The sequence below is a fragment of the Chiloscyllium plagiosum genome, chromosome 34, assembly GCF_004010195.1.
Source record: "Chiloscyllium plagiosum isolate BGI_BamShark_2017 chromosome 34, ASM401019v2, whole genome shotgun sequence".
Lineage (NCBI taxonomy): Eukaryota > Metazoa > Chordata > Chondrichthyes > Orectolobiformes > Hemiscylliidae > Chiloscyllium > Chiloscyllium plagiosum.
The window spans coordinates 30565511-30592728 of NC_057743.1; the positions used below are offsets into that span (position 1 = coordinate 30565511).

Sequence of the window (27218 nt, forward strand, 5' to 3'; positions counted from 1 at the left end):
CGGGCATAAGCCCTTCTTCTGAAGAAGGGCTTATGCCCGAAACGTCGATTCTCCTGTTCCCTGGATGCTGCCTGACCTGCTGCGCTTTTCCAGCAACACATTTTCAGCACAGCTCTCAATCCCCAGGCCCAATTTTCAATCCCCAGGCCCAGCTCTCAAACCCCATGCATATCACTCAATCCCAGGCCCATCTCTCAATCCCCAGGCCCAGTCTTGAACCCAGCTCCCACACATCTGGATCATGCTCCCAGCTCCTGGCAAAAGGCATTCAATTGGTAACTCTCTCAATACCAGCACTGACCTTCCATCCCTCCAATCACAGGCCCAGTTAGTGAGTCCTTCAGTATGGGAGAGACACAGCTTATGAAAGGAGGTGCATGTCCTCACCATTCTGTTTGTGGAGGTGACCTTTCTCTGACTGAGTGAATTTCCCGGTGATTTTTAGGTTCAATTTCTCTTCTCCCCACCCTACAAATTTTGAGCATTAGCGGGGACTGAATCAAGGGGTTTGGAGACAGGTAGGAAAGTGAAATCAAAACCACAACAAGATCATAATAAAATCACAATGAATTCTTACATTGAAGTATTGCATTGTTAGGCACAGGATCATACGTAACGATAGGCCAGTCAGGTGTGAGACCAGAGTATAGTTGGCACCCACACAACTACATTCAATCATGAAACAGCTTCCTCTGACAAACAGTGAAGGAAAGAAAAATCACAAACATTTCGGTTCTTCTCAAAATATGGCAGTGAAAGTGTTAAGGGTGGCCTGTGTGAGTTAGCTTCGGACTTGGAAAGTCAGTCATTTTCTTTTCCCAGTGGCTTAAAAAAAAACATGATTATGTCTGAGAGGTTTATGTCTCATTTTATGCACTTTTGAAACAGAGAGTCCAGCCGTTGGGTTGAACAGATTGCTCTTCATCTCTTATAATCAGTCCTTGTTCGAGCGGGTAATGGTGAAATCAGCCAAACTTTTTGAAAACAATTCAGTTCATGCGTGCTTTCCAAAAAAAGTATAAGAAAACATGAGAGATGTTTCCTCTTCCTTTTCAAATCAGGCCGTTCCAATTCAGGAAAGGCAGTCATTCCCACATCAGTCAACAGTTTCTCCCCTTCTGCGATGGGAGCAATGAATCAGAGATTTTCACTGGGATCTGGGTGAAGGAGCAGACCAAGTCAGAGTGCTCTTAATGATGGAACTGTTGAAATATACCTTCAACCACTCTGAGTCAGGATCTGATGCCTTTTCTTTTCAACCTTCGCCTATCTGTCCCTAAAGTGGGCGGCACGGTGGCACAGTGGTTAGCACTGCTGCCTCACAGCGCCAGAGACCCGGGTTCAATTCCTGCCTCAGGCGACTGACTGTGTGGAGTTTGCACATTCTCCCCGTGTCTGCGTGGGTTTCCTCCGGGTGCCCCGGTTTCCTCCCACAGTCCAAAGATGTGCAGGTCAGGTGAATTGGCCATGCTAAATTGCCCGTAGTGTTAGGTGAAGGGGTAAGTGTATGGGTGGGTTACGCTTTGACGGGTTGGTGTGGACTTGTTGGGCTGAAGGGCCTGTTTTTACACTGTAGGTAATCTAATCTAAAGTCTGACTTCAGCTGCCTGTTTACCTGGCTCTCCTCTCTCTCTGAAAATCTCACAATTACCAACAAGTTTGGTGTCTCCATTATTTAGTTCTTTGTACGAAATGACTTCAGCAGTTTACATTGTGCCAGGAATCCCAATGGTACTGTTGCCATGGGTTTTTTTTAATATTCATTGAACACCTTCATCAACAGGAGGTATCATTACCCATCTTTGATTTGATGGCATGAGGCTTCATGGGAGAAAGTATGATCTGCAGATGCTGGAGATCAGAGTTGAGTGCGGGGCACTGGAAAAGCACAGCCGGTCGGGCAGCATCCGAGGAGCAGGAGAATCGACGTTTCGTGCATAAGCCCTTCATCAGGAATAGCTGGCTGCACGAGGCCTCATGGGGTCAGAGTCAATGGTGAGGATTTCCAGGGTATATCCCTCCTAATTGTATACCACTGAGCTGGCAACTCTGATAGGTCTGCTCTGTCAGTTGGACAGGACATATAGCGAGATGGTAGTGCAGGTGTATGGGATATTGTCTGAAAGGCATGAGCCCATGAATATGACAATGTCAGGCTGTTGATTGATTAGGCTGTGAGACAGTTCTCCCAATTTCAGTGGTTCCATTACACAGAGTACGTCGGATCAGATATCCCACCCCACCCCCAAATCCAGCTTCACTGGAATCTTTCCAAAGTTATGTCTGGCTGTGATGCTTCCCTTGGTCAAACTGCTTCCCTGGGAGTACGTTGGAGGGTATGGGGGTGGCGGGACAAAATCAGCACCTTCATGCTTGGGGCGGGGAATAGAAGGGAAGAAGAGAGACGCAAGTGTTCATTAAAGTTTAAAGGCAATGACCGACATTACAGAATGAACCCAAAAGATTTTCTTGGGGTCCAGTCCAACTAATAGTGAGGAAGATAGCAGCAGACAGGTGGAAGATATTGATGCTGTGGTGGGCAGAAAAATAACAAATGCAATTCAATCTGTGGGCAGAGTGAGGGCGACCAGAGAATACACAACAAATGGTGAGGTTCTGTGACGTGTAGAAGATTAGAGGGATCTTGGAGTGAATGTCTAGTGGATCCCTAAAGGTTTTAGAGAAGCAGAAAAGGTGGTCAAGTAGTCATATGGGATACTTTTTAGTATTGCCTGAAGGCAACAGTGTACGAGCAGCGAGGTTATGTTTGAACTGTATTAAACACGAGATAGATCACAGATATTTCCACATTACAGGAAGCATGCGATCACACTAGAGAGAAGATTTACGAGGACGTTGCCAGAAATTGAGAATTCTAGCTATTAGAAAAGATTGGATAGACTGTGTTTTGTTTTGTAACAGAGGAGGTTGAAGGGAGGATTTAATTTGCTTTTATAACACTATGAGGGGCTTTGATGGATTGGGTAGGAAGGGCATATTTCAGTTAGCAGAGAGGTCAATAACCTGGGACATAAATTTATAAATTAACTGAGAGATGGAATTGGAGATAGTTGAGGGCTTTTTTTAACCCATGAGCAGTGTGTCTGGAACTCACCGTCTGTGAGGGTAGGAGAGCCAGAAACACTCGCAGTATTAAAAAGACATTTTAAAATGAATGTCAGGTGCTGTACCTTATACGAATAAACAAAAAAAAACCTGGAGGTCTTGTTTCAGCTGCATTTGAGAGTCAGTGTTGCCACAACGGACTGAATGGCCTCCTCCTGTGTCATTAATCTTTTCAATGGTTGCATTTGCAAATCATCACTTTTAGGCAAAAGGAAACAACAGAATATACACATTGGCTGAAAAAATCCTATTGAAGGGGAAAAAAGCCGACGAATATTTACATTTCCACTTGATCTTGGCAACAACTATAAATAAAATAAACAGAACCCTCCATGCTTAGAAAGAGTTGTTAAAATGTGACTGTGTGAGAAAAAAAAGTGAACTTTTTTCCTCCAAAGTGAAGTACCTAATCATCCCAGCCAGTTTCCACTTCCTGGGAACGCTAGTCTATACACAGCATAGAATGAGACGAGAGGGAGTGATGCAGGGGGCTACTTTGCAAAAAGGAGGTGTGTGCTTACTGTCCAAGGTCATGGCTAGTGAGAAACCCAACTCATGTTTATAATTTTTAACCGACAATTAATGAAGTTTAATTAATGATCAGTGCACATGAACCCACGTTCCTTATTGATGCATGCTTCTTTCAGTTCCATTTACAAATTAAAACAAACGTCTACACCTCTGCAGGTCAAGGTATGTTGTGGATCCCCTGCTTGGGACCCAGCTACAGCGCAGTGATAATGTTCTTGACTCTGAGCCCAAACATGGAAAGGTCAAATCCCATTTCAAAGACTTGAGCTCAGAATTTCAGCTTGAGGTAGAAAACATACAGCCCACAAGTTGGATCTGGAGAATAGACCCTTCCCGGCCACGTGATGCAGTTCATCGTCCCAGGTATCGATTATTATAGCCCAGTAGATCTGCACTGTCAATTTTCAACTTCAAGGACGCGTCTTTGCAAATTTAAGTGAATTCATTGCTGACTTTAGGCACCCTGCCAAGAAGGTGGAAAAGCTGTAAGGATTGATATTATGGGAACCATGATAATGGGTCCAGAATATTTAACTTGGAAATTAGTGTGTCATGCATCCATTATTGCATCCAAACAAAATGAATGCCAATTTCTATCTCAGTAGCCCCAAACAATTTTAGCTCGTGCGTCTCATGCCAATGGCCTGGTCAGACCCACCATTTAAGGTGGTTTTGACACCTCTGCTCTACGTTAATGCACTACTGAGTCAGTGCTGCTCTGTTGGAGTTGCCATCTTTTGGAAGGGATGCTAAACCCGTTGTCAAACAAAAACTGATTCCTTTTCCTTTATCTTTGTGGGACCTCGCTGGGTACAAAACAGCTGCATGTTTCCTGACAGAATGATAACATTTCAAAAGTATTTTGATTTATTTATTGTCGTAAGTGTCCTGTTACAAAACACAGTGAAAAGTGTAGTATAGTGTCACCACTCTCTGGTGTCATCTTAGAACACAGGAAGATAAACCAAAACATAGAATATAAAGGCAGAAAAATGAAGAAATAAGGCAAGTGTCCAATTTTACAGTCCTTCTTGTTAAGTGCTCTGCCTTGGGCCATAGGTTCGGTTGCCAGGCATGAGTTCCCTTGGCCTCACTACCATCACTGGAATGGAAGTCACTGCTCCTCAGTGCCATCTTGCCTCCACCGATGCCCTCGCTGGACCTCACCAACGCAGAAGCCACTGGGTACTGGACTGACCCAAACTCTCCACTGCCACAGCAGCCATGAGTGGGCGCTAGGACCACCTCGCCAATGCAGGACCAGCTGGGATCCCAAACTTGCTGCATCACCGCCCCAACCCCACCCCCACCTCGCTTGCCATCATGGTTCCGTGCTGTTAGGCCTACTCACCACAGCCGATGCTGTTGCCATGACTGAGCTCCGCGCCAAGACATAAGTAAAATAAAATAAAAGAGAGAGAATAAAAACAAGAGAAGAGAGAGAGAAAAATGAAAGAAAAGTGAACAGAGCAGGCAAGCCCTGAGCCCTACTCCATTGCCATCTTACTTCAGCATCAGTAAAACACTTTGGCGTCTGCTGAGCTTGTGAAGGGAGCTATATCAATGCAAATATTTCCTTCAAAATAGCTCTTTTCACATCGCTAGATGCTCAACAAAACAAAAATAAATAAGAAACAGAATTTAGCAGTGTATGAACTGCAGTTCCCTCCTCATCTCCTGTGATATTGTTTTCCTTCCCATGTGGTTACTTTTGAGCTGTTATTGCTTAATTAGCAGGATAAACTGAAGCATGATAAATGTCATTATTTACTCAACGAAAGACCACAATCATTGTCGTTTTGACCCTTGGGGCAAAATGGCAAAACCCTTGCTGATTTATAAGGGGTCTATGAGTAGCACTTTCTGTATCAGCAAGCAATACAGACGCAACATAAATTCAAACACATTACAATAAATAAAACACGCCCTTTCTTCTCATTGCTTGAGTCTCACACTGGAAATCTCTATAAAAAATCCAACGCTACAGAGAATTACGGTCTCACTGCTGCAGAGCACAGTTATTTTTCCTGGCAGATTCTCTAGAGTAATAATACCAGGCTGGAGTACAGCCTTCCTTTTCATTAGCTACACTCATACAATGTGCGTAATGACATGCAGTTGTAAGTCTTCACAGATTGCATTAGACTGGGATATGACAGTGCTGTAATTGGAAAGAATTTATTAACTCCTATCTTTTCATACTAGTAATATGGTGAGTCAAGTTATGGCAGAAATAAATAAGGAGGGATAAATTGTCCTAGCTACTTCTCACAAAATTTGAATTATCCAGGAATTGTGCTTAGGAGAAAGAGGAAATCTTTGACAATCCTGACTTAGATATCACTCACCTGGTAACAGGTGGGGTTTAAACAACAAAAGAGAGATCCAACTATTGCGGTTGAGGAGAAGTCTGACCCATCAAATGTTATGAATCCTTCACCTACTGAATACTGATGTGGCCTAATTCATCAAACTGTTTGTGAAGATTAACTTAAACTTGGCCCAAGCAAAATTAATGTCCACGGGAATGAGTCCATCTTAGCTCATGAGACTTGACTCAGACAGTACTGCTGCCCAACATTTTAAATTCTAATGATCCCTAACCCAGCTAATTTGAGGGAGGCCTCAGCCAGACAGAGTTGGGAAGGCCTAATGCATTAATACTGTGACAGTTATTCAAGTGCTGAGCAAATCGTGTCCTTATTATATATCCCCAATGAACAAACTGCAAACCTCAATTTTTTTTCCCCTGATGAGTCCAGGGATGCTGAGGTGAATTGTGGTGTCCTAACTGCATCCCTGATAGAGATTAGCTAAGTACAGGCTTCTGTTGTATAAGGATCTGAGAGGTGTAATGGTTGATTGAGTACAGAGGCCACCCCACTGGGATAATGGCACAGGCACATGGTCAGAGGAAAGAATGAGGTTGTAGGAGACAGACCTGAGAGTAGTGTGTTTCTAATAGTGCAGGTGATAGTCCCATAATCGTACATACTGTAGTTACAGTAGCACAATAAACTTCACATTGTTTACTCAACAAGTTTCATCTAGTTATATCAGATGGTGGCTATCCACATCCATGTTGGGCTTGAAGGAACCCACACACAACTACAAAACAGAATGTTTCTAGCTAAAGGACGTTATGGCTAAATGGTATTATCATTAACAAAAACAGAAATTGCTGGAAAAGCTCAGCAGATCTGGCAGCTTCTGTGGAGAGAAATCAAAGTCAACATTTTGTGCCTGGTGACCGTTCCTCAGAACGCTGGTATTAACAGTAGACTTGTGATCCAGAGAATCAGGTAATGTTCTGGGAACCTAGCTTTGAATCCAACCACTGGCAAATGATGGAATTTGAATTCAATAAAAATCTGGAATTGAGAGATTAATGATGATTATTGTCAAAAAACCACATCTGGTTCATTAATATCCTTGAAGGAAGGAAACTGCCGTCCTTAGCTAAACTGGCCCACACGGGACTCCAGACCCAAAACAACACTATTTGACTTTTAATTGCCCTCTGGCAATTAATGAATAAAAAGCAGCATAGTCTAATAGTATGCCAGGCAGTGTACTAACCCATGAGCTCTCAATGCAAATTTCAGCAGTATCCATGTAACTTTGTGCTGTTAATATACAGTCGGCCTCATCCCATGGAGGTTAAAGTGGTCATTTGATTCCCTTTTGTTCTTCTAGAATGACCAGGACTGGTCTTAAGACATTTTTTTATATTTTTAGAACTTGTACTCCTTACTGTTCCTAATTCATGATATAGTATTAATTGAACAAATTGCTTTCCTGCAAGGTATCTGACAGAAATTGAAAGGCTCTCAGGAAATGCAGATTAATACCCTAAAAGGTTAACATGCACACAGCAAACAAGGCTGCTTGTAGAGACCCATGCAATCCAGTGAATGTTTTAACCTTGGGTGAATTTTTAAGGAAACATCCAACATTATTATTTGAAAACTCTATTAATAATCAACTAGGCCAGCAGTCAATTATATCACTTGTTTTATTAATGGCTACAGTACACATTCAAGAAGCATTCTCCTAATTAAAACTCTTCTCCCACACAAATAAGTATTTTTCATTCAATGACAGTAACATTGAAACCAAAAAATCTGGGGGTGGGAGGGAGGGTGGGTTTGAAGATTTTGCATACTTGAGGAAGAAGGTGTGACTAAATCAATTTGGTGTCAAATGATGTTAGTTCAAGATTAAGCACCTTCAAAAAATGTTATCTGTCATGTGAAGGCTGAGGACAGGAAAATGCTTAGAAACAAAGAACCATTGAGGAGGTGAAAGTTTTTGTTGGGTACGCTCGAGTAAGTTTAGCGCCAAACAAGTTTGAAAGTGGAAATGGAAAATTAACTGTTAGCTTATAGTGAAGTACAGTCAGGAACAAGTAAAGAGTCGTAAGAGTTAAACTATAAAACACAAAATGGTAATATGTGACTTAGGAGGCCATTCCTAGAAACTTCTAACCTGACATTCCTACAATTATAGGCTAGACAGAACCCAGCGTACCCCCTTCCATTCCAAATATAACGAGGAATGACATACTTATTCAACGGAGCACTAAACAAGAAATGGCCAATTAGCAGGACGTTTTATATACAGCACTACTTGCTTTTCTAGTGAAGTCAAAAATCGAAATGACTCTGAATGTTTGTGCTGAAGTTCTCATTTTAACTTGCAAGTACACTGTCACATTACTCAACCAGCATTTAAATGATTCACATCTAATGTACTATCACTGATGTCATGGCCACATATTCATACCAATAAATTAATGGAAGAATTAACACTTTTTTGTTTAAAACAGCATGTTCCATGGACAACAGAAAATGGAGTCAAAGGGGTCATGTGACCATCCATCCTTGTTTGCAGATAGACAAGAAACCCCCAAGAAATTGGAAATCAGTCTGGGCAGAACATTAAAACACAAGTGACCTTCTGGAACATTCCATTGAGATAACATTAAAAATGCAATAATTCTCTCCTGTGGATTTAACAGATGCAATTGTCAAATGCCGTCAGAAATTGATGCATAATGACCTCATAGTTCTAGTGGCTGAAGAATGAAATTTGACCAGATGGATTTGAGGTAAAACCATTCGATTACAAGGTGATACAAATACTGATATTCAAACCCCATTGTGTGCCAGTGCCCATGTCATCATAGACCATCTGTGTGGACAATGGGAACGTAGATAATTTGGTAACCTCACAGAAACCAGCTTGTGATATAAAGGGTTTTTTGAGAGCAACCTGATCTCAGTCTGGAAGACAAGGAGGTCACAGAGAGAAGAGTTCCCGCTATCAAAGGAAGAATCCTGCCTAGGGTCACCAAAAGGGTGGAGAATGGGAGTCTACCAAAAGGGAAAAGATGAATCTTATGTTCTTTTGGTGAATACAAATTTTGTAGAGTTTTTTTTAAGGATTCTTGCCATAACACCCTGTTAGATTTCTCACCATATCTTACCAAGCGTAGCTTATTTAATCACCCACCCCACTACTATGACATCTCTCATGCCTGATTCTATCCCTGCCTTACCACCCATTCTTCCTGGAATGCTTAGCAGATATCTGCTGAAACACCAGCAGCCCTTGTGACTGTGCCATCTTTGAAAGGCCATTGTGCCACCAGGACAAGTAACCAGGCAAACAATGGCAATCCAGTAATGAACTCAACTCGCCAGGTACCCGCTCTGGGTTCCATGTCATGAACCCAACATCTAGTTTGTTTGGTAAAATTGCAAGCTAAATATTAAGACCATAAGACGTAGGAGCAGAAATTAGGCCATTCAGCCCATCGTGTCTGCTCTGCCATTCAATCATGGCTGGTAAGTTTCTCAAACCCATTCTCTCCATAACCCTTGATCCCCATGACAATCAAGAACTATCTATCTGTGTCTTAAATCTACTCAATGACCTGGCCTCCACAGCCTTCTGTGGCAGTGAATTCCACAGATTCCCCACTCTCTGGCTGAAGAGGTTTCTCCTTATCTCAATGCTAAAAGGTGTTCCCTTTACTCTAAAGATGTGCCCTCAGGTCCTCGTCTCTCCTACCAATGGAAACATCTCCCCAACATTCACTCTTTCAATGAGGCGAGTTGAGCATCAGTAAGACTTCTCAGAGATTATAGCCCCCTTTCAGTAACAACTCGCCCCACTGTTCAGTAAGAGCGTAAAGGATCCAGTGAATAAAAACCGAATGAGCTGCGAGATGCTGTGAATCAAAAACAGGAAACATTTGATGAGATGCTCCGGACATTGTGACAGAGCTCACTCACCCTCTCATCCCATTCCACCCCAGTCAGATCCTCAAACAGGGGCTCACCTGGAGGAATGCCAGAAATCTGCTGATGCATGCAATAAGCCACTTTTGCAGAACTAAATGGAAACTTCCAATCTCTTTTTCTTCAGTGACTCAACCTGCAGATCATAAGACCTGCGATGTTTCCAGCTTCGAGCATGAAAGATTCACGAGTAAGAGTGATTTTATGGATGTTATAAAATTTAAGTGCATGCTGCATCTTTTGAAGTGAGTGAGTGAGTGTGTGTGTGAGAAAGAAAGAGAGAGTGACTGAGTGAGAGAGTGTTGCACCTTTACATATGTGTTTTGAGAAATAAAATTCATTTTTCCTTTCTCTTAAACTTCCAAGTATAACTGTTTTGTACCTGTTCTTAAGACTCACAGCACAGAGGTTTTACACTTCCTCTTTGAAATACATCTTGTTCTGGTCAGTTGAGAAGTAGTTACAGTGAAAATCAACCGAACATCTCTCCCCTGTCTGCAACACAGGCAGGTGTGATCTGTCAGTGAACACTGTGTTTGTTCATGTTATATTATTTAGCTGTTTCTTTTATCGGAATGCTGGGACCAAGGCTCACGAGAGATGGTTCACCATGAATTGATTGATCCTCAACTGTTGCTGACTTTTGTGATCATAATTTATTTTAGGGGTACATTTGGCTGCACAAGTCACATGTTTTGAAAGCAAGTAGTCCCAGTGTTGTGGGATTAAGCTTCTTAGGGGTTATCCAACTTGGCTCTGGAGGACCACCTCCATTTCTCTCCTTCTGTTATTTGGCTTTGGCCCATTGCTTAGAATTGCAGATCTGTGCAGTTCCCAGATTGGCCTTCGGCTCAGATTCGTCTGCGCACCCCAGCTCCCAGTTTGTGTGTCCTTCATTCCAAGTTGACCACCCCTTGAGATATATCTTAACAATGCAGTCAGATATGGTTATACCACAGTGAGCAGCCCATCGGGTCACCTTCTTCAGTTTCAAAGCAGTTTTTCACAAAGCGAATGTACCATTTTATTAATGGCTTTGACTTAGTTCAACAGCTGTTCCATTCACAGCACTGGGCTCTGTGCTGACTTATACTGGGTTAGTTGAGTTAATCTGGGGCAGTGGTTGAGGGGTTTCAATTTGCTTCCACATTCGGTTAGATTTAATGATAAATTTTTAAAGGAATTTGGATAGATAGTTGAAAATGGGAAAAAAATGCCAACCTGTAGGGAGAACAGAGGTAAGTGTGACTAATTAGATAGCTCTGTCAAAGAGCGTGTACAGACACAATGGGTTCAGTGCTGTGAGACCTGATCATTCTAACAGGCGAGAGACTTAAATCAGACTGGAGTTACTCAGAGTGATGGTGCAAGGTGTCTAGCACCTTTCCACCTTGTTACTTCAGCCTTTGACTGTTAACAGCTTTGTGCTGGTTTTGTGAACCTTAAATACCTATTATATTGATCACATATTTTGTTCCTCTTGTGTCACCAAGGTCTTACACCTGCCTGCTTCATGGTTCTTGTTACACAAGGATAGCAACTCAATAAACTGATGGCCTCCATCAAAGCTCATCCACTGATAACTGCTTGGCCAGCACTATCAGTCTTTCAGTCAATGTGGGTGGTTAAAAATAATTCAGAAGTCAGATAAGCAAAGTTAAACAACGTGAATTCCATGAATTGCCGTTTAAGTTACTGTTGAGAGAGGTACAGCGTCAGATGGCTGAATGTTAGGCTCATTGCGTACAATGCATGGGAATGAAGTATAATAAGAGAGCTCGCTCAGTGTGCCAGTTGGTAAACAGACTACCAACTAAAAGACTGAGCCACACAGACAAAGCCAGTTTCTGGCCTGTGTTTACTATCAACTGAGTTTCTCTAATTGGTCCTTAGGTTAGGAGAGGAAGCCATTCCCCATCCAGGAACCTTGTTCCTGATCAATCTCGTTTGAACCATGTGATTGTGAGTAATGGGGAGGAGGCTTTCTCCAATGGCCCACATACCCTCAGCCCTCATCACTGAGTACTCCATCCTCACAGTCTGAGCAGGTCCACCCACGGAGACCACCACATGTTCTGATGGAATCTGTGGAAGCATTCTCTGGAAAGAATCAGAAGGGGAGGAATCAGGCAGACGCATCGAAGTGGTTAAACACACCTCCCTGTGACTGTTTTTGAATTTGTGTCTTTAAATAGCAGCTGAAACAAATTACCTAGGCGGATCACATTGGCAAACTTTATTTAAAAGATATGGAGAAGCTCGGATTAAATTGCAGCTCATTACCCAACCAGGATCATTGAAAGAAAAACAACTGAGGGGGTCTAGATGCTTCTGTTAACACACTTTATAAAATACTTATGTGAATTCCTTTTGATATTTTGATATAGATATTAACCCTTGCTGTATCAATCTCTTTCAGTTGAACTCAGACCCCATCAGCTCTTTCATGTAATGTTTAAGATCCCATGACATTATTCAAAAATAAGCAGGGCAATTCTCCCTAGTGTCTGATTCAATATCTATACCTTAGTCAATATCACTAAAACAGATTGGCTGGTCGCTTATGTTATTGTCTATTTGATTTGATTTATTAATATCACATGTACCTAGGTACAGTGAAAAGTTTTGTTTTGCTTGCAGTACAGGCAGGTCATACCATACAAAGTAACAGTTGTAGAACAGAATGAGGAACACAATGAGTGGTTGCAGAGAAGGTGCACAAAGATTGAGATCAACATTAAATCTGAAATTTGAGAGGTCCATTCAGAAGTCTAATAACAGCAGGGATGATCTAGTGTGAAGTTGAAAACTGACCATGTTCCCCTTCTTCCTTTACCACCCTATTCCCCTTGCCACACAAACATACACAAAAACACACACACAAAAACACAGTCACCCACAGACACATACCCATGCACAGATACACATGCGCAAACACACATACATGACAGATGCAGAGACAGTACACACACACACACACATATAGACACAGATGCACACACATTCAGATAACATATTATGACTTTTCTGCAACTGTCAATATTTCTGGATTGTTAAATCCTTCGCTATCTTTATCAGGTGACCTCTGCTGGAATGTGTACCTGAATGGATGAAGATAGCACCAAACATTACAGTGATACTCTTACAATCAAATAGCTCGCATATACTCTGACGTGGTTCACACAAAGGGAATGGTCACTGGTCTAAGTACCAAATCCTGTTATTAGGCTGAGGTTGATATTCTCCTTACTTGATTTTAGTGAACAATCAAAAATAATTGTGATCAGGAACATCAGACAAATGTTTTCCATCCCTTTTTACTTGGAGATCTTGAAAGCAATTGGATGACCCAGAGCCAGCTCAGCTGAGATCAGCACTAAGACACGTCCTGATATGTTTTTTTTGACAACTCGCTTTTAGGGCAAGGTACCTGTCTCTGTGGTGGCCTTATCTATCAATAAGACAACACTAGTATCTTGTGATAACCTCTGAATCAGACCCAATACCAGGGAACACAGATACATGCCAACATAAAGAAAGCAGATTTGAGTTGAACTTTAGCTTTGGTCAAACTGAAAAGGTCAATTGATTAGTCATGGGAATCATTTGAATGGTGAGACTGCTCTGAGGTGAGGCTATTTCATCCTGAGAACAAATCTTTGAACACAAAACTATCAAAGACAAGAGAAAATCAATATTAGCATCCCTTTTCAATAGAGAATCTGTAGCTTGTTACCTCGCTCTGAGATGTCCTTCACTTAAATTTGTAGATTATCTTTTATTGTATTATATGTCACAGAGGTGTTCTGAATGTCTGAGGATAGGGTCAGACTTTTATCGGTCTGTCTGCCAATGTGCTGTCAGTAAACAGTGGTGTCTGATAGAAAATACAAACCAGAGAGGAGTGTTGCAGTGGCTGCCGCATCTCTGACCAAGGAGTTCAAATGCCCCTGAAAAGAGCTGCAGAAATCAAGATGGTTTTTAACCCAAATCCATTCCTACTGCTGCAGCCAGTCTGCAAACTATGTGCTACCAGCTAATTTGCAGTCAGTGTAATGTGCAAAACTGTGAGCAGCTAGCACACGTTGCAGTTAGCTTGTACAATTTAAAACCAATCTTCACCTCTTAAAGGAGAGGGGAGCATGTGGAAATAAGATGGACAAGACAAAAACAGAGGGTGCCTGATTTGGGAACATTCAACTTATGAATGGTCATACTTAAGAAGGCAATCCCACACAGGGTGCAATTTTTAAAGATGCGACATGCAAATGTTTCCTCTACTTATGAACAGCTATTTTATATTTATATTTAACAAATGTCATGGTGACTCAGTGGTCAGCACTGCTGCCTCACAGCACCAGGGACTTGGGTTTGATTCCAGCCTCGGGCGACTGTCTGTGTGGAGTTTGCACATTCTCCCCGTGTCTGCCTTCAGCCTTCCTGAAGAAGGGCTTATGCCCGAAACGTCGATTCTAATGCTCCTTGGATGCTGCCTGACCTGCTGCGCTTTTCCAGCAACACATTTTTCAGCTCTGATCTCCAGCATCTGCAGTCCTCACTTTTTCCCTGGAATTCTTTTCAGAATGTTGGTGCACAAGCAATGGGCTGAATGGCCTCTTTCCGCACAGTAGGGATTCGATGATTCTAACTGCTTAATCCTGCATCATTTTCCAATTGCGTATGGATCAACTTGCAAGCAGACTCCGGAATGGAGCCTGTTCACAACTCAGAGACAGCCTGCAAGGGGCAATGGGTTCTACTGGCACCATTGTCTTTTTGGTCAAAAATCCCCATTCTTTTCCTAAGCTCTGTGTGCAAATGACTTGGTGCTGAATGAAGTGGTCAGGGAGGTGTGGAGCACACAGGGGTGGCCAGGAATCAGGGTGGGGGTGCACAGGCCAGTGTTCTGTACAGTGCATGGTCAGTGTGTGATGCTGCTGTCCTGTAAAAGACCTCACGTTGGTGGGTCTTGCAGCCCCCTCCCACACAAGATGAGACACGTATACTGCCCACTCTGGGTGTGGCCACAGCCATTTCCTTTCTCATTTCCACAATGGAAGGTGACAGCACCTTATATCCTGTGAATAAAATGGATGGAAGATCGTGGGTTGGCAAGAGCTGATGTGGAAGACACCTTTCCCCACTCTTTGAATGAAGAAGAACCTCCTGATATCAGTCTTAAAATCTCTTACCCCTTTGCTTTTTTGTCACAATTTAGCTTAAAGTCATCTTCTGCATTAGTCGTGTGGATAGCCTTTACTTCCTTATGTTTCTAAGATCATGCCTCAATGATTTGCCATAGTCAGGTCTGGTCTGCACACAGAAATTTAAAAAAAACACTTAGACACTGCTTCAGGATTCCAATTCTCATCTTGAAATAACACTCTGCTTTATCATTATTTAAAATGATGGGCAAATAATTTTTTTATGTGATTTTGTTATATCACAACATATCAGTTTCCTGACACACTCTGACATTGCTAATGGAATTGTTATAGAACAGAAATATCTGTTTCACATTAAAGACCTGGTGTTGTCTTGTTCAGCACCAGAGGAAGTGGAAGAGGAGAAAAGATGGAGATATCAATTCTGTTGTTAAAGGCAACATTACTTTGGTAACATCGGTCTATCTCGTTTCCTTTGTGTTCATCTAAAGACCACAGAGGGACTGTGCTTGTCTAGTCAACTGATATGAATGGCCATGTGAGGTTTTTCCAAAACATAGCCAGAATGCAAAAGACTGATTCTGATCATTCTAATTCTTCTCACTCATCCCCACCTTCTGAGGGTATTATTTAACAAAATTTGTTCTGTTAATTTTCAAAGACCTTTCGCAGATTAAGTGAAACTTCAGAACTCACACCGTATTCCCACTATCTATCCATTACAGCTGACCAGTAGAAAAGATGGACCAATCCTTCATGTCAATGTTCAGCAATGATGTTAGATAATCATTGAAATTTACAGATAGTTTTAAAATAAAAAAAAATAGTTTATGGGATGTGGGCGTCCCTGGCTGGCCAGCATTTATTGCTCGCCCCCCCAGTTGCCCCTTGAGAAGGTGGTGATGGGCTGCCTTCTTAAATGATTGAAGTCCATGTGCTGAGGGTTGACCCACACTGCCACTGGAGAAGGAAATCCTGGGCTTTGACCCAGCGACAGTGAAGGAACAGTGGCATATTTCCAAGTCAGGATGGGAAGTGGAATTGAAGGGGTGGTGTTCCCATGTATCTGCTGCCAAACAGAAAGTTGAAGAGTAAGATGGTAATTTGAAATCAATATTCTTTGGTGAGGTAATTCAAAGCTGATCCCACTGCTGTGCTGTCTACGACACAGCTCTGTTTCTTCCCCTGCTTAAAATATGTTTTCAACTGTCTTTGGAAAGATACAATGACCTCTGCCCCCAACATCCACTGTGACAAAGTATTCAATGTCCCAACCATCCTCAAAGTTATTTCTTCTAAACATTCCTCACTCTCTCAGGGCTAGGTTTGTTTTAAAAGCCGTGTGAAGCTCATTCACAACTGGAGAAAACTGTCTTTCTCTCTTTGCCCATTCAAAAACCTTACATAAAATTATAAAATCTTCATGAAATGTTGCATTACATTGGTTTCACCCACTTGTCTGATGTCACACACAATCTGTGCATAGAGTCAAAAGTTCAAAGAATCCCTTCGGTGTGGAAACAGGCCATTTGGCCCAACAAATCTGCACTGACCCTCCAAAGATCATCCCACCCAGAACACCACAGACAGTTCAGCATGGCTAATCCATTTAAACTGAACATTTTTGGATTGTGGGAGGCAATTGGAGTACCCAGAGGAAGCCCACGCAGACACGGAGAGAATGTGCAAACTCCACACAGACAGCCATCCAAGGCTGGAATCGAACCCAGGTCCCTGGTGCTGTGAGGCAGCAGTGCTGACCACTGAGCCACCATGCTTCACCCATTTTCCTATTCTTCTTTATTTAAATTCAAACTTTTGGAGAGAGCAGGCGAATCTGTACAAGCTCCCTAAGTTCTTCATAATTAAGCGTTACCAAATTCTTTGGTGGAAATAAGCCTTCTTGTTATCTAAGAACAGTGTCTCTTCTGTAATTACTTTACAATGGTGCAACTCCTGTCACTAATCAAAAGATGGGGCCAAGACAAAGCAAAGTCAAAGGTGGATTGATCACAGCAAGTTAATTCACACAACTCTTACCCAGTACCACATAATGGCAGAGGTGGGATAAAGATCGGTCATCTCAGAAAACACCTGAAGATTGCAGCAATGTGGATCTGACACCCCAGCACATGCAGAAGAAATCCAAAAGGCAAAAAAATTGAAGCAAGTGTGTTTACTATATTTTGAGATACCTGTTTTAAGAAGATACAAGGAACTAATTTGAAGTTGAAATGCAACTGACAACAGCAGCCAAGGAAGTAGCAAATAGGCAGCTCAGAACTCCAAAGGTAAAGCTTTATGTAGAAGCTTGAAAGATGTGCTATGGTAAGGAATTGGGCAGAGAAATGAGAGTAATGTCAGACACGTGGGAAAACTGAGGTCTTAGTAAAGGAGACTGTGTAAGGAGCAAGTGATGACTCGAGGAGGTGGTGATCCCGAAGGGTAAAAAGAATAACATCATGAAAAATAGTGCAAACAACTAGACGGAAAACAAGGAAGTGTCCTCTCACAGACAGCGTCAGCACCACTGACATTCGGTTTCATGAGACACAGGTGCAAGGATCATTGAGAAGGGCCAGAATATAAATTTAGACCAGGGGATTAGACCTCAGAATTTATTCAGATTGAAAATGGGCCAATCTCAAGAAATCTAGTGAAAGTGTCAGGAAGAAGAAAAATCACGAAAGATTAAAGATTTGAAAGGAGCACAACTCAGTAAATAAGCTACAGTTTCAGGAGTGGGATTTATTAAGGACACAGTCTGAGAATTTTATTAACAGTTTCTAGAGACGTGGCACAATTTCCAGGAAGATGTGGGAAAAATACAGAGGGAAGAGAGTAGCCACCATTTTAAACATTAATAAAAGGTGAAAGAACCCTGGAAAGGAGGGAAACAGGATATAGATAGTGTATAACAAGCTAGCTTTTAAAATTCTTGCAAGTGGTAAACCAATATATATACAGCGAGTTAAGACAATTTAAAGCTTTATTGAAGAATTTGACACAGTTCAATAACAATACAGAGTTTAAAAGGCTGGGGGAGAAAGAAAATGTTGTACAGTCATTCAGTTTAGAGCAGTATATATGAGGCCTAGTACAAAGAGTCTCAATATCTAAAGTTGCTTTCTCTATACCTATAATTTTCCATGCCTTCTAAATCTATGACTTAACGTACTTTATAGTTTTCATATCATTTCAACAATACCCTGCACAAAACCACACATTCCACTATAACCTGAAGTTGTATAAACATCATTTATTTCACTCTTGTATCCTGTGCAACCATTTCCGAGTTGCCATTATCTTCTGATATTACATTTTACCTCCCTGTGTTCTGTTATAGAAGTATGCATTTGAAATCTAAATCTCTCTCTGTTCATTCTTACTCTTCCACATCCATCCATTCAGTGTATCCTCCTTTTCCTAGTTTATCTTCTCAAAGTCTAATACACATATTCATTCACTTTCTCAAAGGCAATGGGTAATGAATGCTCGCCTTGCCAGTGATGCTCACATCCCATGAACATTTTTTGTAAAAATCCACGAGGGATTCAATCTGTTCCTGAATGCTAATTTCACTCATCTTCCTTCTCAAGACGTTTTACAATTTTCCGCACTGCTTTTAAACCCTCATTTTTATGATATCAGCATGTGTTTTGATAGTGTGCTCCATATGCCCAAAACCTAATCATCCTTTCATTATTAGGGTAGATCAAAGTGACCCCTTTATCAGCACTGACCACTGGGAGTATACCAATTCTGAAACTTCTCCATTTCAAGTGACACCTCTTTGTTGTCATCAGAAATAAAAACTGAATTTTTCTTTTGGACTGTGAGCGGTAAATTCCAATTTCTTGAATGCCCCTTATCACAAGTGCAGGAGAATGTAAGTCAGGGTTTTAATTCAAACCAGCATATACCCAATTCATTAACTACAGAGCTGAGACTCTTCTGTAGCTCCACCTGAACTTACAGGGAGAGAGACAACCTCATTTAAATAGCTTTTGAAAAATGTGTGTGAAATATTATGTTGCAATAAAAGCCACTAAATGGTTTTTAAATAGGCGATTTCTAGTGCAACACATTTATATTGGAGAAGAAAAGACAGAGAATGGATAGAGCCTGAAGCTATGCATCCAATAGATTGAATTGTCTGTCTTGGTAGAATGGGTCTAAATTAATCCTCGGAGCTTCCTGTGCCTGAAGGCGGCAAATCTCCCCTCCCCCTGCAACAGTTCCATACCTAATGCTGAGGCCTTTCTGCAGTCACTGTGTACCATAGGCAGCAGGTGCATGTAAAACTGTGTGACCATTGGTTACAAATTCCGTCAGAAAGGGCCTCAATCAGCATCTTCCCCCGGCAGTGTTCAGAATCGAAGCTGTTGCAGATTTACCATCGCAATGGATAAAATAATCTTCATATGACAAATACTGAGAAATAGTAAAAGTATAAGATTGTTAGGAAAGTAACTGATACTCCATATAGTCCAAACTGGGGACAGCAGGTAGCAATAAATATTGAGTAGCCATATTACGAAGGGTTCTGGAACACTCAGGATTCTACTGGATTCAACATCCCTCTCCAAGTGGATATTGAAAACAATCCATACGTTCTTAAAACCATGACTCTGTGCTTCAATATCCTCAGCTGACTCTAGTCCATTGAACTGAATAGTATTTGCAGCCTGTGCTCCTGCATAAACACAGAGGGGTGACAGAGAATGTGACCAATGCAGCCACATCATGTACAATGTACCGAGCTCAGGAGCACTGCTGTCATGGCAACCTCTACATTTTCCCCCCACTGGAGCTGGTGAGGTTCCACTCAAATTGACCTCAGTAAAACTGAGAGAGGTTGGCTGAAGAAACGAGAAGGTGTCAATGGGTAAGCTGCAATGCCACTGACAACTTTTAACTGCTGCTCCTCATCTGAAAATTTGAGTGCCAGCCTAGGATGTTGTCCCCATTCTGCCTGGAAAGAGCTCCAATGCTCGAAGTAAGAGGCGGCATTTCTGTCTGCTTTCTGCCAGGCCAGGAAATAAATGCTTTGGTTAAGGAGGCTAAAAGCTTAGAAAGCTTTCCACTGAATCCCTTTTTGAGTGTTGTTCCTTCTTTTTTACATTGAAATGTAGATATTGGTGGAACAAGTACACTCCTCATTCCCTCAGCCACTTTGAGATAAAGAATGATGGCTTGGAAATGACAGGTCAAAGGGCAATCAGTGTTGTCACCACAGTGTGAGAAAAGAATATCTTGGAGTATTTTCTTCTGAGTTGGCAATTCTAATGTCACACCACTTATCTTGTCACAGCAACTGCAAAGGTAGGCTTGTCATTGTAGTAGCTCTCTAAAAACAAGACAATATAGATACCCTCTGACACAATATGATGTTATTGAGGGAGCAAGATAGCCTGGATGACTGATTTGCAATGTAGAGTGATGCCAAACAGAATGTGTTCAACTCCTGCACTGGCTTGGATTAGCATGTAGATCCCATCATCTCAGCTTTGCCTGAAGTATGGTGACCCTCAGGTTAAACTCACCACCAGTTGTCTCCCTCTAATGGGACTATAACAACTTGCTTTTTATTACTTGACCATGTTGTGAGGTGTTTGGGTTTCCCATCTTCCCGGTCAAAGCGGCAGCTATGATGGAACTTCCTCATTGCTGCAGGTGCTGTCCTGCCATGAGTCTGTCACTTAATTGCATCACAGGAGGACTGAACTTGCAATAAGAAGCTTTTTGTAACAGAGGATTAATGCAACATCATAGAAGTGATAGTGCAGCACTGATCAAACTCTGAGAAGAGAAAGGTCACATGACCTTCAGCCACGTTACATCACTTTCGGCACAGAGTCTTGCTATGACCACTCTTCAAAAACAAGTCTGGTATTGTGCAGTGAAGCAGGCTCAACATCAGTAATTCAATTCTGTCTCATTGACCATTGTTTCCATAAAAAGGGAAATGCTGTCATAACGACAAATGTCAAACAATGTAATTACATCATCACCAGAAATGAGAAACAGCCCAAAAACATGGATTGGATCAAGATTCTGAAGTCGGCTCTGTCACAATACAATGGGAAATGGGAAAGGATGCTTGACCTCTCCTGGGTGAAATTAAAGCAAGGGTTTGATCAGGGTACTGGAGTCTCTTTGATCGGGTTATAACAAGGAGACATTTAAATATTGCTGACACTTCAATAAGGTTAAGAGGATCCCAGGTTCAAAAAATTTCGTTAGTCCGATTAAAGCAAGGCATAAAATAGAGTCCAAGAACTGCTTTACACATGTTGGCATTTGATTTATATTTTACAATGGCTTGATATGTTGAATTCTTTCCCTGACACATACCAGTATTGCACAGCTCTAAGGTGTTATGAATCCTAAAGATAAAAGCCCATTCTCTAAGTCTTGCATTTACCTCCTGCGATATCACTTGTCACATTCAGTTGCAAGGAGTTACACTGTTTTGCAAAACAGCATATCTCACAACTCACCAGGAGCAATGCCGCAGGGATCAGCTAATACACACTTTGAGCCAAGTCTGTCACACTTTTATAATACACAAAGCTCTGTGCCACACAACAAAAACAAAGCCAGTTATTTCTTGTTGGTTTCCTTTGACCAATGATTGACCCCTGAATATGCCTACAAACAATTAGTTTTTCTAATTGGCCTCAGAACAGTTATACATTGGATATATACCAATTAAAAAGAAACCATGGTATCTCACCAGCTAACTAATACATTGTTTGGAATATGGGAAGACTTCTACCATTTTAAAGCTGCATACCCAACAATACACTGAAAGGAATGCCCAGGGATTAGTGATTATTCTGTAATCTGTACTAGGTCATACATTGTACTAATGCCACACTGGAAACACATTTAACAGTATGTAACTTCCAAAACAGCCACATTCCAGTTTGTACAAAGCTGTTATGGATCACATTTTCCTTTTAATTAACACAAGCATAACAAGGTCAGCTGAATGAGGCAAAGTCCAGGAGCACACACATCCAGTTCGAAACTTTACATTAACCATCAGTCAAGCCAAACATCAAAATGGAAACATAACAACTTGTGGACTCTCTGAATTCTTAAAACTGCTTCAATCTTGGACAAGGAAGATTTGTGAATTACAATCTTGGATTATTAAAAACAATGAGAAACATTCAAAAAGGGCAGAATAATGCACTGTATGCAATTGATTCGGATCACAAGGTCTTGAAACCATTTTCATCAAAGTTTTCTTTGAAAGTTTGATGGAAATCCATGCTTTTGAGATTCATTCCCCCCCCCCTCCATCTTCTTAATCGGTTCACCATCCAAGGTGAGGCCTGTTCCTAAAGGAGCACCCTGCGAATTTGTGTTCTGTACCACTCTTTAGGTACAGTAATGGAGTTTAATGCTGTTGATGTAGCAGCATGAGAGCAATTTAGAAATGATGATCTGAGAGCATGGCCCTCCTTGCTTTATCTTGCCATGCTCCTCTGGCCCAGATATTGGTTTACTGTGGAAAACTGAAGCCTGAGGCCTCTTCACAAGTGTAGAGTTTACATCATATATGCTGAAGGCTGGCACCAGTGGGAATATGATAGGGATACTGCCGTGGCAAACTGCCAGGGTAAAAATGCCATTGGTCTGAATCATGTAGCACTCCTGAGCCCAATCAATCAGTTACAATAATAAATCAACAATTACCTCCCATCCGAAGTTCGGATCCTTCAGTGTCACCCTTTGAATCCCAGCATAGGGACCGAATCTCTCTCCTACTTCATTCTTCTTCTTGGCCCAAATCCCTAATCCTGCTCCAGGGACTGAAGACTCTCTCAGCTCGAAGTCAGGTGGGATTGGAATGTCTTCAGGAATGTAGACAGGGGCTTCATATGGGGACCCTTCCTTTGGAGTGAATTCATTGCTTGGGGGAAGTGGAGATGGTGGGCCGACAGGGATGGGGGACATGATGCTGTCTTCCGTTTCCTCTTCACCACTCTCCCCAGCTGGTGGCTCAGCATCTGTCTCATACATGTTATCTACCACCTCACTGTCACCTGAATGTTGCGGGAAAAAAAGAGAGAATAAAAATGAGGAAACTTACTGAGCAGCTATGAATATTTAATGTGCCTTTTACAACAACAATGTGATGTTCAAATTTTTCCACGCTGTCTATGTCTCAATGTCTGTAAGCTCCTCCAGCCCTACTACCCACTGAGACCTGGACATTTCTCCAACTCTTGCCTCTTGTTAATCTTTACTTCCTTTTGCCCAACATTTATGCCTCTAAATTTTGCCTTTAGCTCACTAGGTCTTAAACTCTGGCATTCCCTCTTCAAACACAAGCCTCTCCACCTCTTTCTCTTCTTTTTAAGACTGTCCCTTTCATTAACCCTCTCCGAAAGCTCTTTTCCGTGGCTTGCTGTCACTGTTGACAATTCTGTGAAGCACCTTGGGACAATTCATCAAGCTGAAGCCACTTATATTTTCAAATTATCATGCTGAGAAATCAGAATTTCATTCCCTATTATCTCCTCTTCTGAAAATTTGACCTGGATTGTATTCTGCATTTGTGCACTTTGATATGACAATATCCAGTTTGATTTTAACTGGTGGGTATATTGGAGTCCAGTCAGAGAACTGGGAGAAATTAACTGGAGCCAGTTTTTAGAAGAAAGATTTCATCAGATAAGCACTGCTTGGGTCATTGTTTCTGCTTTGATATAATTTAAATCATTACAGTGACTTGGCTCCTTTGACAGCTCAGAAACTATTCTATAACCAGGAACCATTCTCACTCACATTTTTTACAGAACGTCAGCAGGCATCGTCAAAGTCAAATTAAATCTTGTTATCACTGTCCAATTCCCATCGCTCATTTACGTATATCTTATATGCTTTCCTATCCTGTAAACATTTGCCTGGCCTGACCTTCTCTAACAACCTGTCTTATCACCATAATTATTGGTTCCTCACCCTCCCAATGAAATAATCACTGCCTCAGCCTGGCCTCCAGTGTTGATCTTTATTGTCTCTCCCTTCTGCTCTTCTGTCTCCTTCTGGATATCCTTTCTCTTCAAGATTTGGAGATGTCAGTGTTGGACTGGGGTGTACAAAGTTTAAAATCACACAACACCAGGTTATAGTCCAACAGGTCTAATTGGAAGCACTAGCTTTCAGAGCGCCACTCCTTCATCAGGTGGTTGTGGAGGACACAATTGTAAGACACAGATGTAGGAGTGGCGCTCCAAAAGCTAGTGCTTCCAATTAAACCTATTGGACTATTACCTGGTGTTGTGTGATTTTTAACTTTCTCTTCAAAGCATCCATTTTAACCACAAGGCATTCTCTCGCTCCTGTTCCCCATCAAGACTGACTATCTCAAGTCAATTGAAGCAGCCCATGTCCCATCTCAGCTGAAGCTACAGACAAAGATCAGGGATATTGAACTTGGCTGACTAGGGGTGTTGGTATAACCCTACATGGTGGAATCACCAAACAAGTGACATGAGGAGGAGCCACATCAATGATTTCAAGGAATGCAATTTAATGTCTGTCTTGAAGCAGGAGCCATTGCAAGTGGGTCACAAAGGGTGGTTGCTGTATATGAGGCACTGTAAACTTTATTAAGAAGGTGTTTCATTTTCCAAGGATTTAGAGATGTAATTGGCCCTGGTGTACCACTGCATATTTGAAGAGCCTCAATTTAAACTTAAACCACAGAAACATTTCTTTTGGAAAGAACAGACCACTGGAAATGGAGCTGACAGAGCGAGCCAGTGTCATGTAATTTGTATGCCCTACAATCTAAACACAAACTGCAATCATTCACTAACTAGGCAGCAATTATGTGTGGTTGCAATCACTGTTCCATCAGTCTGTTCCCGAACTGTGCCAAGAGTGAGATGTCTGCAGCTTTGCAATAGACCTCAATCTATCTGCTTTTCAATCCCACATGCACAGCCTTCCCTTGTCCACAGACGCTACTTGTTTTGTCCAGTAATCCATGAGTTCACTTTCCTTCCCATTGTGTCAGGCAGTCATTACCTCCATCCTTTTGGAGGAGTCTATATTTTATATGCTTTGTCCTGATTTTCTAACCTTTTGCTTTTTTTAAAAAAAGAAACTTTCATCTTGGAAGAAGAAAAAGACTAGGAAAAAGTGAGGACTGCAGATGCTGGAGATCAGAGCTGAAAAATATGTTGCTGGAAAAGCGCAGCAGGTCAGGCAGCATCCAGGGAGCAAGAGAATCGACCTTTCAGGCATAAGCCCTTCTTCAGGAATGCTTCTTCAGGCATTCCTGAAGAAGGGCTTATGCCCAAAACATCGATTCTCCTGCTCTTTGGATGCTGCCTGACCTGCTGCGCTTTTCCAGCAACACATTTTTCAGAAGAAAAAGACTGAATCATTTCCATGCACTGTCAATATGTCCTCCCCTTCATTGCACCCATCCTTGTTTTAGGGGCTTCTATTTTCCTTCTTTTTTGCAAATGACCAGGCCCCAACTCCATTCATGACTTGTCTGTTTCTGCACATTCTTATACAACGTACATTGTCATTCCACTTGGCTTGTTTCCTCTAAACACCATTAGTGCTAACCTCCCTGGTTTATGTCCTTCAAGTACCCTTCTGATTTCTCTCCTCACTTCTCCCAGATTCCAGATCTTGACTGCCCTCTTTCATCCACCCCGTAACTGGCCCTTTGTGATTCCCATCGGCCCTTTCCACTCTTGCCTGCTCTCGATCTAACATTACCCAGCTGCTCCCCTCTGCCTCTACGTCCGCCTTAATTTTGGGTGACATTCAGCTTCATAATATCTGCTTAGGTGAATTTGTTGTTGTTCCTCATTTCAAGCATCATTTTTTGTTCTGATTCATGACTTGAAATAATTCCAAATATCACAATTACTTTTGAATTTCATTGTGAATAACTGATTTTTGGAGTCAGCTCTGCTCTCTGAGGACAGGAATACATTTTCCTGAATACCAGAAAAACAATGCACCATTCAAACTCTTCCCTATGTGGGGGTGTGATTTACAGTACAATCCTTTAGTTGATGGTGAAATTCATTTGTGCCAAATTAAAACCATGTTTTAAGTAAAATTATTGTGGAGTGGAATGCTCGTATGAAGCTCTGATAATGTCACTGAAACTCCCTCTCTCCCTCTCTGTGTCTCTCGAGAACTTCAAATACCATCGTATGGAACAAAATCACTGGCAATGGGAAAATGAATGATCATCCAGAAACGGACTAGAGCAGATAGGATTCAGTGAGTCAAAGATGGGGCAGTGGTTCAGATTGGGCTAGAGAAGAAAGGGACTGGTCATTCAAGTGCACTGGAGCAAGGGGAGATCAGTGCATCAAGTGGATTGGAGCAGAAAGGATCTAAAAGCAAGATGACCAGAGCAGAGAGGGATCAGACAGGGTTCTTTGTTCTTTTGTTTGTATGTGTTCGTGCGTCAGAGGGCAGAGAGACATTGGCAGCTCAAGGGGAAATTCAGAGCTAACGAGGTAAGAAGAACAGACAAGAAGACATTGCATGAGAGGGATGGAAGAAATGATATAACATAATGATCAGAATTGGAAGTATTACACCGAGTGGGACCAAAAAAAGGGATTGCTGGATGAATGAAGGATTATTATGACAGTCATAGAACATAGAGCAGTGCAGCACAGGAACAGATCGCTTCGGCCCATTGCTTCTGTGCCGACCATCATATCATTCTAAACTAATTACAGCTGCCTGCACATGGTTCAAATTTCTCTATTACCTGCCCGTTCATGTGTCTGTCTATATACTCTGAGAAGTTGCTATCATATCTGCTTCTACCATCTCCCCCGGCAGCACGTTCCAGGCACCCACCCCACTCTGTGTAAAGGAATATCTCCTTTAAACTTTCCTGTCTCACCATAAACCTATGCCCCCTCATATTTGACATTTCCACTCTGGAAAAAAAGGGATCCTTTCCACACCTCTCATAATTTTATATACTTCTACCAGGTTGCCCCTCAGTCTCTAACGCTCTAGCAAAATCATTTTTATAGTTAATACACTCCAATTCAGGCAACATCCTGTCAACCTCCTT

General features: G+C 41.8%; 1 protein-coding gene across 14 annotated transcripts in view; it reads right to left on the bottom strand.

Moving 5' to 3' along the window:
- The window catches only part of prdm16 (PR domain containing 16), a 716909-nt gene that overhangs the window by 467799 nt on the left and 221892 nt on the right, over positions 1-27218 (bottom strand). For all 14 annotated transcript variants that reach the window (XM_043676051.1, XM_043676064.1, XM_043676050.1 and 11 more), the window contains one exon: positions 22838-23187. In XM_043676051.1, coding sequence (XP_043531986.1) covers positions 22838-23187 — 350 coding nt within the window. The remainder of the gene's footprint in view (positions 1-22837; positions 23188-27218) is intronic.